The 15,099-nt window shown below is 43.7% G+C and overlaps 2 protein-coding genes across 3 annotated transcripts in view; both read right to left on the bottom strand.

Annotated features, from left to right (window-relative positions):
* The window catches only part of LOC141127429 (retinol dehydrogenase 16-like), a 90,681-nt gene that overhangs the window by 50,087 nt on the left and 25,495 nt on the right, over window positions 1-15,099 (bottom strand). The window lies entirely within an intron of this gene.
* LOC141127430 (retinol dehydrogenase 16-like) overlaps window positions 3,573-15,099 on the bottom strand; it is a 44,133-nt gene continuing 32,606 nt past the window's right edge. For both annotated transcript variants that reach the window (XM_073613854.1, XM_073613855.1), the window contains exons 3-5: window positions 14,620-14,878; window positions 9,934-10,097; window positions 3,573-5,466 (exon numbers count right to left, since the gene is read on the bottom strand). In XM_073613854.1, the coding sequence (XP_073469955.1) occupies window positions 5,270-5,466; window positions 9,934-10,097; window positions 14,620-14,878 (620 nt within the window). In that variant the 3' untranslated portion in view covers window positions 3,573-5,269. The remainder of the gene's footprint in view (window positions 5,467-9,933; window positions 10,098-14,619; window positions 14,879-15,099) is intronic.

The raw sequence follows: 15,099 nt of genomic DNA, 5'->3' as shown, positions 1-15,099 counted from the left end.
AGAAAAATTAATCTAGTTTGAAAAATGTTTATTCAATATAATAACAAAATATAAAAAAAAAAAAAAAAAAAAAAAAAAAAAAACACATAAAAAAAGATATGATAGAACAGATTTACAGTGCTGTCATCACAACATAGTACAAGTAGTAAACCAGTAATTTTTGCACTAGACGCGTTTTGGAGCACATATGTGTATCTCCTTCCTCAAGGGTATAATTAGGCGAGAATACTAATGCCCTGTACACACGGTCGGATTTTCCGATGGAAAATGTCCGATCGGAGCGTGTTGTCGGAAATTCCGACCGTGTGTGGGCTCCATCGGACATTTTCCGACACACAAAGTTGGAGAGCAGGAGATAAAATTTTCCGACAACAAAATCCGTTGTCGGAAATTCCTATCGTGTGTACACAAATCCGACGGACAAAGTGCCACGCATGCTCAGAATAAATAAAGAGATGAAAGCTATTGGCCACTGCCCCGTTTATAGTCCCGACGTACGTGTTTTACGTCACCGCGTATAGAACGATCGGATTTTCCGATAACTTTGTGTGACCGTGTTTATGCAAGACAAGTTTGAGCCAACATCCGTCGGAAAAAATCCTAGGATTTTGTTGTCGGAATGTCCGAACAAAGTCCGACCGTGTGTACGGGGCATACGTGTTATATATATTGAGATGACAACCCTTTCAAACCATGCAGATTAAAAACATATGAATGCAAAAAGATGTTCCCAGTTTGTTTGAGCCGGAGATCCAACACAAGTGGCGTGCCTCAAAAAGAGGGGTGCCTAACCTGAAAAGCTGACCCAGTTCCCCCACACATAAACCAGACCAGGAGGGGAGGCCAGGGGACCCACTGGGGCCAAAAAGAGGAAAAAGACCCTGCCAATGGTGAGTAAGAACCACTTGAGTGTGCAAAGAATGTTATTTGTTGTAGAGAGCACAGTCACCACAACTATTGAACTTGTGACCGTTCACTCCAGCATCCAGCACAGAACTCAGAACTCATCCAGCACTGACTGTTCTGTTCACTTTCTTTTTGAATTTTGCCAATAAAAAAAGATTGAAAGAAAGATAATTACCTTCAACCCTCTTATAACACGATCTGTGAATGGGAGAGAGGATCCTGTGACTGATCAGGCTCTCCCCCATTAACAGATCATGTTGGAGGTAGTGTAATCAACTAAATAACTTTTGTCAATGAAAGAGGAGAAAGGAGGTGGAGTGTCCCCATTGATCTGTACAGCTGTTCTGCCTGAAGCTGTTAACCATGGTAATGCCGGTGTTCTGCCGAAAACTCCAACTCGCCAACCAAGTCACTTCCGGTGACTCTCCAGCAGCAATTATTGAAGATGTGGACGACTTGGCTGTTTTCACAGAACACCAGCAGCGCATACACTACGGTACATGTCAAGTTGGCTGTTTTCACAGAAGACCAGGTAAGGAGGAAAAAAGTTGTCGCCGCTTCAGAGGTGGTCATGTTGTTGGTTACTAGCAGGCGGACTAACAATGTCCACTCATTATATCATGTACCGTAGTGTATAAGCTGCTGGTGTACTGTGAAAACAGCCAAGTCGTCCAAATCTCCAATTACTGATGCTGGAGAGTCTCCAGAAGTGACGTGATTGGAGATTTTGGCGAATTGGAGTTTCCGGCAAGACACCGGACGTTCAGAGACAGGAAGAGAATAGGCTTCTCTACAGTGAGGACTTCTCCAGAATCTGCCTGTACAATGTAGGACATCCTTAAAAGCTAAAGTTCAAAAAAGTCACATCACTTACTTAAGTGGAACTAAATCCACTCTGGGTCCCCAGAGAAATTTCAATGTGATTTCCACTTGATATAGCCCTTGACTATGTTTGCTGGAGTTACATTGTCTCAACGCCTAGCTCCATTTTTGACATCTTACAGATGACAGCAGTATACACTGCACTGCACAGCTCTGCACCATGGCCAGTTTACACAAAGAAAAATGTTTGCTAGAAATCAGTGTCACTTACAACTCTACTTCCTCTTCTCCTCTTCCTTTTTCCGTCGGGGTCCCCCAAGGTTCTGTTCTCGGACCTCTCCTTTTCTCAATCTACACCACCTCCCTGGGTCAATTGATTGCCTCCCACGGCTTTAAATATCATCTCTACGCTGATGACACCCAAATCTATCTCTCCACCCCCCAGCTCTCTCCATCTGTCTCCTCACGCATTACCAACTTATTAGCAGACATATCAGCCTGGATGTCACATCACTTTCTCAAACTCAACCTATCCAAAACCGAGCTCATGATATTTCCTCCCTCAGGTGCCACTTCCCCTGATCTCCCTGTCAAGATCAACGGCTCAACTATCAACCCATCTCCCCACGCCAAGGTCCTAGGTGTAATCCTGGACTCTGAACTAACCTTTCGACCCCACATTCTATCACTATCCAAAGCTTGCCGCCTCTGTCTTCGCAACATCTCCAAGATACGCCCCTTCCTAACCAATGACACCACAAAGCTTCTAATCCACTCCCTGGTCATCTCCCGCCTTGACTACTGCAACTCCCTCCTCATTGGTTTACCTCTAAATAGGCTATCCCCACTTCAGTCCATCATGAACGCTGCGGCCAGGCTCATCCACCACACAAACCGCTCAGCGTCTGCTACACCCCTCTGCCAATCCCTCCATTGGCTGCCACTCAGTCACCGAATTAAATTCAAGATACTAACTATAACTTACAAAGCCATCCACAACCTGGCCCCTAGCTACATCTCTAACCTAGTCACAAAATACCAACCTAATCGTTCTCTTCGCTCCTCCCAAGACCTCCTGCTCTCAAACTCCCTTGTCACCTCATCCCATGCTCGCCTTCAGGACTTCTCCAGAGCCTCCCCCATCCTCTGGAATGCTCTTCCCCAATCCGTCCGATTTTCTCCTACCTTATCCACTTTCAGACGATCCCTGAAAACTCATCTCTTCAGAGAAGCCTATCTGGCCCCCACCTAACAACTGTACATTTATCTTCTCAATCAGCACATCACCCACAGCTATTACCTCTTGTATCTCTTAACCTTCCCTCTTAGATTGTAAGCTCTAAGTGAGCAGGGCCCTCTGATTCCTACTGTATCAAATTGTATTGTATTTGTACTGTCTACCCTCAAGTTGTAAAGCGCTACGTAAACTGTTGGCGCTATATAAATATTGTATAATAATAATAATAATAATAATAATAAATAAATCAAGTAAGGCAGATTTTTGGAAGGAAAGGCTTACGAAGTCTAGCAAATTTTTCCTTTTTCTGTTCAGTTTCACTTTAAATTTATTTGAATTGGGCATTGATCCTACTGTTTTAACTTAGCAGCATTATCTTTCGGAGAAGGTTGTAGGGGGCATCTAATTGACAAACAGTCAAATATTAACCACGTCTGCTCATGTCTAAAAAGAGCATATTTGTATGACTATTCAGAGATATTACTTTCAGCAATACTATACACAAGCAAAGAAGCTCATATACAGTGCCTTGCAAAAGTATTCACCCCCTTGGCATTTTTCGTGTTTTGTTGCCTCACAACCTGGAATTAACATGGATTGTTTGAGGATTTCCATCATTTAATTTACAGAACATGCCCACAACTTTGAAGATGTTTTTTTTTTTTTTTTTTATTGTGAAGCAAACAACAAATAGGACAAAATAACATAAAAAGTCAATGTGCATAACTATTCACAGCCCTAAAGTCAATACTTTGTAGAGCCACCTTTTGCGGCTATCACAGCTCCAAGTCGCTTTGGATAAGTCTCTATGAGCTTGCTACATCTTACCACTGGGATTTTTGCCCATTCCTCCTTGCAAAACTGCTCCAGCTTCTTCAAGTTGGATGGTTTGCGCTTGTGAACAGCAATCTTTAAGTCTGACCACAGATTTTCTATGGGATTGAGGTCTGGGCTTTGACTAGGCCATTCCAACACATTTACATGTTTCTCCTTAAACCACTCAGTGTTGTTTTAGCAGTGTGTTTGGGGTCATTGTCCTGCTGGAAGGTGAACCTCCGTCCTAGCCTCAATTCACAGAGTGGTGCAGGTTTTGCTCAAGAATATCGCTGTATTTAGCACCATCCATCTTTCCCTCAACTCTGACCAGTTTCCCAGTGCCGACTGCTGAAAAACATCCCCACAGCATGATGCTGCCACCACCATGTTTCACTGTGGTGATGGTGTTCTTTGGGTGATGTGATGTGTTGGATTTGCGCCAGACACAGCTTTTTCTTTGATGGCCAAAAAGTTCAATTTCAGTCTCATCAGACCAGAGCACCTTCCTCCATACATTTTGGGAGTCTCCCACATGCCTTTTCACAAACTCAAATTGTGCCATTTTGTTTTTTGCTGAAAGTAATGGCTTTCTTCTGGCCACTCTGCCATAAAGCCCAACACTATGGAGCGTATGGCTTATTGTTGTCCTATGTACAGATACTTCAGTCTCTGCTGTGGAACTCTGCAGCACCTTCAGGGTTACCTTAGGTCTCTGTGCTGCCTCTCTGATTAATGCCCTCCTTGCCCAGTCCATGAGTTTTGGTGTATGGCCCTCTCTTGGCAGGTTTGCTGTTGTGCCATGTTCTTTCCATTTGGTTATGATAGATTTGATGGTGCTCCTAGGGATCATCAAAGATTTGGATATTTTTTATAGCCTAACCCTGGCTTGTACTTCTCAACAACATTGTCCCTTACTTGTTTGGAGAGTTCCTTGGTCTTTATGGCAGTGTTTGGTTAGTGGTGCCTCTTGCTTAGGTGTTGCAGCCTCTGGGGCCTTTCAAAAAAAAAAAAAAAAAAGGCGTGTATATGTAATGACAGATCATGTGACACTTAGATTGCACACAGGTGGACATTTAATTTACTAATTATGTGATTTCTGAAGGTAATTGGTTGCACCAGAGCTTTTTATGGGCTTCATAACAAAGGGGGTGAACACATACGCACATGCCAATTATTTTTTTTATTACTGAAAAATAGTTTTATGTATATATTTTTCTATTTTTACTTCACCAACTTAGACTATTGTCTTCTGATCCATCACATATAATTCAGATTAAAAAAACATTAAACTTAAGGCTGTAATGTAACAAAATAGGTAAAAAGCCAAGGGGATGAATACTTTTGCAAGGCACTGCATTAGAATTGTTACAGCTGATTTGCAAAAGCAAGATATATTTATTTATAACACAATGTAATTCTTTACTTTGCAAGTTCAAAAGGCACACTTTGCGGTTTTGTATACTCCTGCTATCATTGTGTACTCTTCTCCTATCGTATTCTTGAAAGGATGAAATCCCCTAACATAGTTGGGCAGTAGGAAAGAGGCAGAAAGATAAGTTTAGCATCCCAGCCAGCAGAGTATCTCGTCTTTGGGTAGACAGCTGTAAGAGCATTCTCCATACATTCTGTTACCAGGTGAATCTTCTTACTGGTCTTTGAAAGGCCTTTAGCCATTGCTTCGCAATCTGTGTGAACAAACAGTACGTTTTGAATTATTTGAAAATTCATTATGACTTATATCCTTAAAAATAAATTCTACATTATCCTATACACCAGGGGTAAGGGTAGAGCCTAGTAAGATTAGAGTAGGTGGGGTCATGTGGGACAAGATGGAGTTGTTTTAGTAAAACTGGAGAGAGCAAAATCCAGTGCAGCTGTGCATCGTAGCCAATCAGCTTCTAACTGCACCTTGTTCAATTAAGCTTTGACAAAAATACTGGAAGCCAATTAGTTTCTATGCAGAGCTGCACCAGATTTTGCACTCTCCAGTTTTAGTAAATCATCCCTGGTGTGTTGAAAATTGTCACTGTGCAAACCCCTGCTGCAGCCTTGATAATAAATATCCAGAAAAATAAGGATACTTAGGAATATACTTCATAGTCTAAATAAACCAATGCTGAATATGATACCATACACTGGCTGGCTGAGTACAGGACCCAGAGCAATGGGATTCCATCTTGCAATAGTCAGATTTCTTTGACAAAAGGGGCTCGTTCTGTTTTGAAATACTATGTTCACCTTTTACATAAACTAGCCCATCCAAAGATGGGGCCTTGGGAGTTTAACCACTTGCTTACTGGGCACTTAAACCCCCCTCCTGCCCAGACCAATTTTCAGCTTTCAGTGCTGACGCACTTTGAATGACAATTACGCGGTCATACAACACTGTACCCAAATGAAATTTTTATCATTTTTTTCCCACAAATAGAGATTTCCTTTGATGGTATTTGATCACAGCTGGGGTTTTTATTTTTTGCTAAACAAACAAAAAAAGATGGAAATTTTTGAAAAAAAAAAAAAAATCATGTTTAATAGTTTGTTATAAAATTTTGCAAACAGGTAATTTTTGTCCTTCATTGATATGCGCTGATGAGGCGGCACTGATAGGCACAGTTAAGGCGGCACTGATAGGCACAGTTAAGGCAGCACTGATGGGCACTGATGGGGGGCACTTTTGCACTGATGTGGGCACTGATGTGCAGCACTGTTGTTGCACCGATGTGGGCGCTGATAGGTGGCACTGTGGGCACTGATGGGTGGCACTGTGGGCACTGATGGGCGACGCTGGTGGGCACTGGTAGGCAGCACTGCTGCCTATTGCTGTGTCACTGACAGGGGGCAGATGATCGCCGTAATCGGGACAGCCGCCGGTGATCGGGGTTTTTTTTCTTCCTCACACTGTCAGCGCGAGGAGGAAAAATAGCCGATTACCGGCTCTGTTTACATCACATGATCAGCTGTCATTGGCTGACAGCTGATCATGTGGTAAGGGGTCGGGACCGACCCCTTACTCTGATCTGTGATCAGGCGAGTCTCATAGACTCGCCTGATCGCCGAGTGCGCCGTGCGTGCCCTGCAGGGGGCGCGCAGGCCGCTCGTGCACGGGACGATGTCAATAGACGTCGTCCTGGCAATGTAGATCCGCGCTGTTGGAGGGCTGGGATTTCAGTGGACCTCCTGCAAACAAGTTCCAGCTGGCTGGAGAGAGGTGGAATTCTGGGTGAGGAGATGAATAGAACAGTCCAGGGAAGGGCTCGCTCTTTTGGGACCCTGGCCTACAGCTGTAGAGCAGGGGTTAGGTGGATGTGAGTGGGTGCCACGGCCTGAGCGGCGCAGGGTGCTTTCCATGAGTGAGCCTTATCCCTGGAGGCATGCCCTCAGCTACCCAGCTTCCATTGGCAGTGTGGCTATCCAGGGCCACTTTCATCTACCCGGAACCAGACACCACTGAATCCCTGGGTTGGCAGGTGACCAGTTGAGCATCTCTCAACTATCTGCATTTCCTACAAGAGCCTGTTCTAGACGTCCCCTACCCAAGAGCTCTGATATGTCTAGAAGTGGTGAGTAGGCAAAAGCCCACCATTAACTTTATATTCAGAGACACTGCATGCAGACACCTTTACCCTTCCCTTCCTGCATCCAAGGCTTTCCCTGAGCGATACCTTGCTTGTTACATCCACAGTTGCTGGTTGCCATTGCACAGAAACATCTTGGGCTCCTTCATAGGTAGCTGAAGATACTGGACACCTTACATCAAGAACCCCCCCTTCAAGAGCTTATAACACCTGCTCATGCCACTTGCCCACTGCAATACATATATATATGTTGCGGTATGCAAGTGGTTTACCAGGATATCAACCATAACCTGGTATTGTTTTTTACAACCAGCAGCTGGCTTTCTCATGAAAACTGTCAGGTGTTTCTTGGGCTTACTGTTTCCGCCGGTTCACCCAAGAAACGAATCAATGGTGCCGCCAGGTGGCCACACAGGTGATCAAAGAGTAGATCTGCTTTGATCGCCTCTATGGCCTTGGGAGGACTGGAGCGTTCTGGTCCAGGCTGGAAGTAAACAAGCAAAAGATCACATTTTTTTTTATCTTTTGTTTTTAAAAGGTAAAACTTTATGACCCCAAATCTCTCCATAAAGAGGACCTGTCATCCTTATTTCTATTACAAGGGATGTTTATATTCCTTGTAATAGATATAAAAGTAATTCAAAAAAAAAAAAAAAAAAAAAAAAAGGAACAGTGTAAAAATTAAAAGTAAAATAAATAAGAAAAATAAAATTGAAAGCGCTCCCTCCCTCCGTGCTTTTAATTCAAGCATACGTAAATGGTATTCGCACCACACATGTGAGGTATCGCCGCGTACGTTCAAGTGAGAGCAATAATTCTAGCACTAGACCTCCTCTGTAACTCTAAACAGGTAACCTATAAAGGCATTTAAAACGTCACCTATGGAGATTATTGAGCACCATAATTTGTCGCCATTCCACGAGCGTGAGCAATTTTAACGCCTGACATGTTAGGTATCTATTTACTCGGAGTAACATCATCTTTCACATTTTACAAAAAACTGGGGTAAATATTGTGTTTTCTTTTTTTTAATTACATAAGGCTGTTTTCACATCTAAGCTCGCAGCAGGGGTCTGGTGTATCCCTGTTCTCCATTTCGGGGATGATTTAGGGCTGAACTCTGTGCAATCCGCTCTGCAGCTGCCTCGGAGATACATGAACCGGCGCCATAGAGAGCCGGTCACTATCTCCTGTCATGCGAACTGGATGCGGGGATACCTGTATCTTTTCCAAAAAAATGGAGTTTGCAAAACCGCTGTGACATAAACAGTTGCAACGATCACCATTTTATTCCCTAGGGCCTCTGCTAAAAAAAAAATAGTGTATATAATAATGTATAATGTTTGGGGGTTACAAGTAATTTACTAGCAAAAAATACTGATTTAAACGTGTAAACAAAAAGTGCCAGAAAAAGCCTAGTCTTCAAAAGCCTGGTCTTCAAGTGGTTAAAGGGGAACTCTTATTCAGGTTTTGCCTATTGTGCTTTTTACATATTGTGGGTTATTTACGAAAGGCAAATCCACTTTGCACTGCAAGTGCGCTTTCAAGTGCAGTCGCTCTAAATCTAAGGGGTAGATCTGAAATGAGTGGAAGCTCTGCTGATTTTATCATCCAATCATGTGCAAGCTAAAATGCTGTGTTTTTTATTTTCCTTGCATGTCCCCCTCGGATCTACAGCGACTTTACTTCCAAGTGCACTTCCAGTGCACATTCAAGTGCACTTGCAGTGCAAAGTGCATTTTGCTTTGGTAAATAACCCCCATTGTGTTGTCATATATTGTGCCATCTATTCTGTTTCGCCTGTGGCATCAGGGTTTAGAGGGAGCTGTTTGACAAAGTATTTTTCCCTCTTATACCTAGGGTCATAGGTTCTCCTAGGGCTTGTTGGTCATTACTGCCTATTTTATTGTTATTGTAATTTCATTGTATATTCTCTGTATTTCTGTTTAATGCTAAAGTTCTCAACTTGAGGAATTTATTTATTTATTTCTTTGGTTGACTCCAAAACATCTAGTAAAATAACCATTTGCCATTTCTATTGTTTCTCTAGTGTCTTTTGGAAGTGTATTCTCTCTTTGAATTATGTTAGAACTCCCAGGGTGTCAGAAGGCTTGCAAGGTCAGGGCAACTTTTGGGGACAGTCATCTTCCAGCGGCCCTTAAAGGGGTAGTGCTACACATGTAAACAAAAAGGGTCAGAAAATGCCTGGTCTTAAAATAGTTAATGCACATACCGAACCAAGCCTTTTTCGTCACCCATGAATCCTTGCTGAAATACTCTTAATGTTTACATCAATATGGGCTACAAAATGACCACTGAGCTTCTCCTTAGTTGTGTTGTAAAGGGGATACCGCCATCTTAGAATCCTGATGGAGATGGAGAGGGAGAGGGAGACTCACCCCCTTCAGCCTCAGGCAGGATTGACTGAGACACCCTGGAAGCTAGTATGTATATCAATACATAGTGACGCTAGTTTGGTCTTAGAATCTAGACATCAGTAACCACTGGTAACAAAAAGTTGAAAACTGTTGCGTTTGGCCTGAGCTATTGCTTCTGCCTTCCATCATAAACACTCACGTTTTTCAAAGAAAGCCTGTCCATAGGACTTCCGGATTTCATCTGGTAACTTCTCCCATTTGTTCTTTATATTTTCCAGCAAACGTTTGGAATCCGAAATTTCAGTTCTGAAGTAGCCTGGCTCTATAATGCTGACATTCACACCAAATGGGACCATTTCACGTCTAAAAAATCCAGAATGTTAAACAATACCGACCGAGACCTTCCACTACATTAACAAGAGAGAGCAACCATCAACAATCTGCAAATACAATTACTTTCAATTTATAGCAATACATAAAATGATTTTTATCATTAGTCTAAGCTATAAACTTCCCAGACTGTAGTCAGCTCGAGGACAAGATTAACCACTAAGACTCGAATTTATGTTAATAATTTCATATTAAAGTTATTTTTTATTCAATCATCATCTGCAGCTTTGCAATTTTTCAATGCCTTGAAATTTTCTTGAAGTCTCAAAACAACCAGCCCAAGGGGGACTAGGGAGCCCGCTTTTAGATCCACTGCCTGCTTCTCTGCCAGCATGATTTCTACCTGTTTGGGGCTGCTTTTCCCTGTGACCCTAAAGCCCTGTACACACAGGCATAATGTCGGGGGACATTTGGCGGTTCAAAAAAAACACGGCCAACATTCTGCTTGTGTGTATGTCGGTCTGCCCGACAGAAGCCGGCCCTTCAGCTGGCTTCTCTCGGACGTGCATCCTGGAAAACCAGCAGCTGACTAACTCCCGATCAGCGTTGTCAGCCAATGGCAGAGAGTGTTGATCGGAGTGTTCTGGCAGGGGGCCATCCATGGTTAGTACAGCGGCTCCGACCGGAACTGTCAGTTTTTTTTCATGCAACCCAGCAAAAAACTGTTAGTGTGTACCCTCCCTCAGACATCCCAACCTGCAAAAACTCATTTCAGGGAGGTTTCAAACTCATTTCAGGGTTGTGACGCTTCGCACCGGTGCCGACCCCCCCCCCCCCATAAAATGCAGCCTTACCAGTGCCAAATAAATGCAGCCTTACCAGTGCCCATGAAATGCAGCCTGATCTGGCTGCTGGAGCTGGGCTGCTGGTCCTGGGGTCTGGCTGCTGGGACCTGGAGCCTGGGGTCTGGCTGCAACGGGGCTGATGAGGCATCCCAGTCAGCGAATTCAGTACAGACCCCCCTCCTGCAGTACAGACACCTCTTCCACACTACAGACCCCTCTCCCTCAGTGCAGACCCCTCTCCCGCACTACAGACTCCTCTCTTGCAGTGCAGACCCCCCCTCCCTCAGTACAGACCCCCCTCCCTCAGTACAGACCCCCCTCCCTCAGTACAGACCCCCCTCCCTCAGTACAGACCCCCCTCCCTCAGTACAGACCCCTCTCCCTCAGTACAGACCCCTCTCCCTCAGTACAGACCCCTCTCCCTCAGTACAGACCCCTCTCCCTCAGTACAGACCCCTCTCCCTCAGTACAGACCCCTCTCCCTCAGTACAGACCCCTCTCCCGAAGTATAGACACCTCCCCCTCAGTACACACCCCCCTCAGAATAGACCCCCCCTCAGTATAGACACCCCCCTCCATCAGTATAGACCCCCCAAGTGCAGCCACAACAAAAAAAAAAAAAAAGTGTAGCACCCTCTACTTAGGGCCATTTGACACTGGGGCGGTTTGCAGGCGCTATTGCGCTAATAGCGCCTGCAAACCGACCCGAAAGTGCCGCTGCTTTGTCTCCAGTGTGCTTTTCTGGATTCAACACTTCAGGGAGTTTGTGATGACTGTATCTTCTGCCAAGTGCAGTAATTCCATCCTTAGACCCCTGCATCACTACAGGAAAGCTTGCTGCAAGAGACAAGGTATTAAATTCACCTCTCTGGTGATGTCTAAAGAAGGGGTCCTGCGTGGCCCCAAAACTTTGCTCTCTTCTGCTGTGACGTGATTGTTTTTAATAGAACCTTTTGGACAGTATTTGAGGATCCATAATATGCTGGCAATTATATGCCTCTACCTTCTTTCTGTTCCAGCGCTGCAACCACTGTCAGGGCTTTTGGCATTCAACACATTCTGGAAGTCAGATGCTTGTGTCTCTCCTACTGCATGCCATGGTTCCATCTACTGGGGTCTATGTTACTACATGAGCCAGGCATCCAACACTCCTGGAAATTTTGAATGCTGACGACACTGACTGACGCTGCTGTGCTGGAACAGAAGCTCTCACTCATGCCGTGCCACCTAGGCGACTCCTCCTCCCCCCTTCCCTGCCTGCAATCTTCTGGGACATGTCCCAGAAGATTGCCCGGCCATTCCGGACAGCGCAGCGCGACTCGCGCATGCGCAGTGTGCACCCGGCTGTGAAGCCACAAGCTATCACAGCCGGGTGCCAACACTTGCAATGCCGGCACAGAGGAGAGGCAGGGGAGAGAATCGAGGCTTCTAGCAGCCGCATCGCTGGACCGTGGGACAGGTGAGTGTGTGTATTGAAAGTCAGCAGCTACACATTTTGTATCTGCTGACTTTTATTAAACTTAAAAAGTAGTGGAACTCCGCTTTATGCCCTTAGCTTTTTAAGTACTATCAGCAAAAAATTAAAACAGTATGTAAACCCAACATTTCATATTGTGCCTGCTGTAACATGTACTTGTATGAAAAAGTATCCAGTTTTCTTTGTATTGCTTCCTTTGTGTGAAATCCCTGGTATACCGGCCAGTCACTCTGCTTTCCTTTTAAAAACTGACCACACTAGGCAGGAGAACACACCATATTTAGTTCTCTATCTGTGCTAGGAACTCAGTCTGCTCTCCAATGATCAGACTTGTCCTGACACCCCCCTTTCACTGCCTTTCAGTGGGATGTTCCGTGCACTGCTGTGTATCCTCCCCCCAGCTCTTATGCAGCTGAGAACAAAGGGAATGTGATTACTTTAAAAAAAAAAAAAATGGAAAAAAAAGGTATTTATAATGTTTTTATATCTATACACAAATGTTTTGTCTTTCATTTCTATTTTAAACTGAATGGGTTGTTTTACAAGGTGATCATTAACAATAACTATAATCACTTACTAAGTATAAGGCCTCTTTATCTTTTATCCCTTGCCTACGTTCCTATTTAAGCTAGTGATATAACTGCTGCCCCAGACCCCCCTTTCATGCAGAGACTAGCGTGTGTCTCTCTAGCCTGATATGGCAAGACACTGTCCACTGTTAATGCTTTCCTATGAAGATCAAAAGTTAAGGGAAGCAGTTCCTGAGAGAGAAGGAGTCAGCAGCATCAAAAGTTGTAAAGTGCAAGTGCTGAGGAAATTTTTTTTAGCAGTTTACTGGGGAATATTTATTTTATTGTGCTCAGTGTTAAACTGAAAAATCTGAATGTTTAATACTACTTTAAAAGAAGTATAGCCAAAGCTTTCTTTGGCTGTACCTCTCCTATGGTTTACAGGAGTGCAGTTTGTTCTGCTATGACCCGTTTTCAACTAACAGCAAACTAAAGCCCGTTGTCAGCCGACGTCATAGAGCCAGTCCAGGCTCTGAAAAGATCCCAACATATGGCTGGGATCCACCCAGATGCCTGGACCAGCAGCTGGCTCAGCCTCTCAGTGATCCGCTGAGAGGCTGAGCCAGCTGGTCCCGCCCCCTCCACAGCCCAGTGCTCCAGTGAGCACTGGAGGGCAGAGCAGAGAGCCAGTGACTGACAATCACCAGCTCTCTGCAGCCTAAAGACCAAGAGCTGAGCGAACAACGGTGTTTGATCACTCAGTTCTCAGTCTTAGAGACTAATGCTGCATCCACCTAGGTAAGTATAGTTGTTTTTGTTTTTTAATGAATCCCATACTTCTCTTTTAGGGCTGCCTGGAAAAAAAGAAATCAGCACCATTTAGACATTTGTATACATTTTCTAGCTAACTTTTATATGGCCTGATAATTCTCAGTCATCATATTAGTCTTTTAACTACCACACTATGTATGGCCGCCATAATGGTGCGTATGCATTTATGTTTTGTTGCAGTTACTATACAGTGCATTTTTTTATTTAATGAATGTATCAGCGGCACTACTTTGTATGTTATGAGCAAAAGATGTCTACACATGCAATTCTCCAAAGTACCTAAAAAATAGTTTAATAAATCTGTCACATTGGGAACAGACAAAAGATTTGTGTATTATTTGTGCTGAACTAGGTTTCTACTCATAAAGGTCAATGCAAATGCAGCTTAAAGTAGGTCAGAAGGAGACTTGAAGAATCTTAGCAGCATCCCTAAGGCTGCATTCACATTCTGGGAATGTGAACAGAGATGCAGGTTTCCATGCTCTTTCTAGCAATGCGTGAAAAAATGTGTGTCACACATACAGTGCTAAAACACGCAGTAAAAAATGTATTAAGCTCTGTGCCCCCAAAAGGTGCAGGAGCTTCTTTAGCGTGTTTGTCACGCATAGGGCAGCCCATTCAAATGAATGGGCTGGACTATGATATTGTGCTAAAAAAAGTACAAGTTTGGAAAAATGTGAAGTATGATTGGGGCCTAAATTATATTCAGGTAAACAATACAAATGCATTTTTAATTCTCTGTTTCTGTGATCACAATGCATTTTTACTGTACTGTAACTGCACAAACATATTTGTGTCTCAAGTGTGAACAAGAAAAAGTGCAGCAAAGAGCTACAGTTTTTAACCAAAATATTATATATTATTGTACACATTTAATAAAAAATGGGTTTTACCGTAAACTGTCTGAAAAAGATTCCACTCCGTATTTAGAAGGGCAGTATCCTCCTCCAAAGATTGCCACTCTCCCAGCAACGCTGGACACATTAACAACCCGTCCTCGGGCTCTTCGGATTAAAGGCAGCATATTCAATGTGACATCGATTAGCCCTAGGAGGTTTACATCCAGAATTTTCTTGAAGTCATCTTTAGTTAGCCATTCATTAGGAGCAGTAGGTGTTCCAATCCCTGCATTATTCACCAAACCCCAGAGACCTGTATGGAAGATAGTGGAGATAAAAGGACACTAAATTATGGTTTAAAAAATATTCTGTGTATATTCAAGTATGGTATATAATCTCAACTGCAAAAGTACCTTGTAACGCTCTCATCCTCCTAATGTCTTGTTTTTGCTGCCATGTTTCGACTTCCTGTTAGAGTGTGGCTACATTTGTTCCCATGGTCTCACTGTATGGAGGAATGTAGTCAGAGATGTC

Source organism: Aquarana catesbeiana, linkage group LG02 (assembly GCF_042186555.1).
Source record: "Aquarana catesbeiana isolate 2022-GZ linkage group LG02, ASM4218655v1, whole genome shotgun sequence".
Classification (NCBI taxonomy): domain Eukaryota; kingdom Metazoa; phylum Chordata; class Amphibia; order Anura; family Ranidae; genus Aquarana; species Aquarana catesbeiana.
This window is presented reverse-complemented; position numbering and strand designations above follow the sequence as displayed.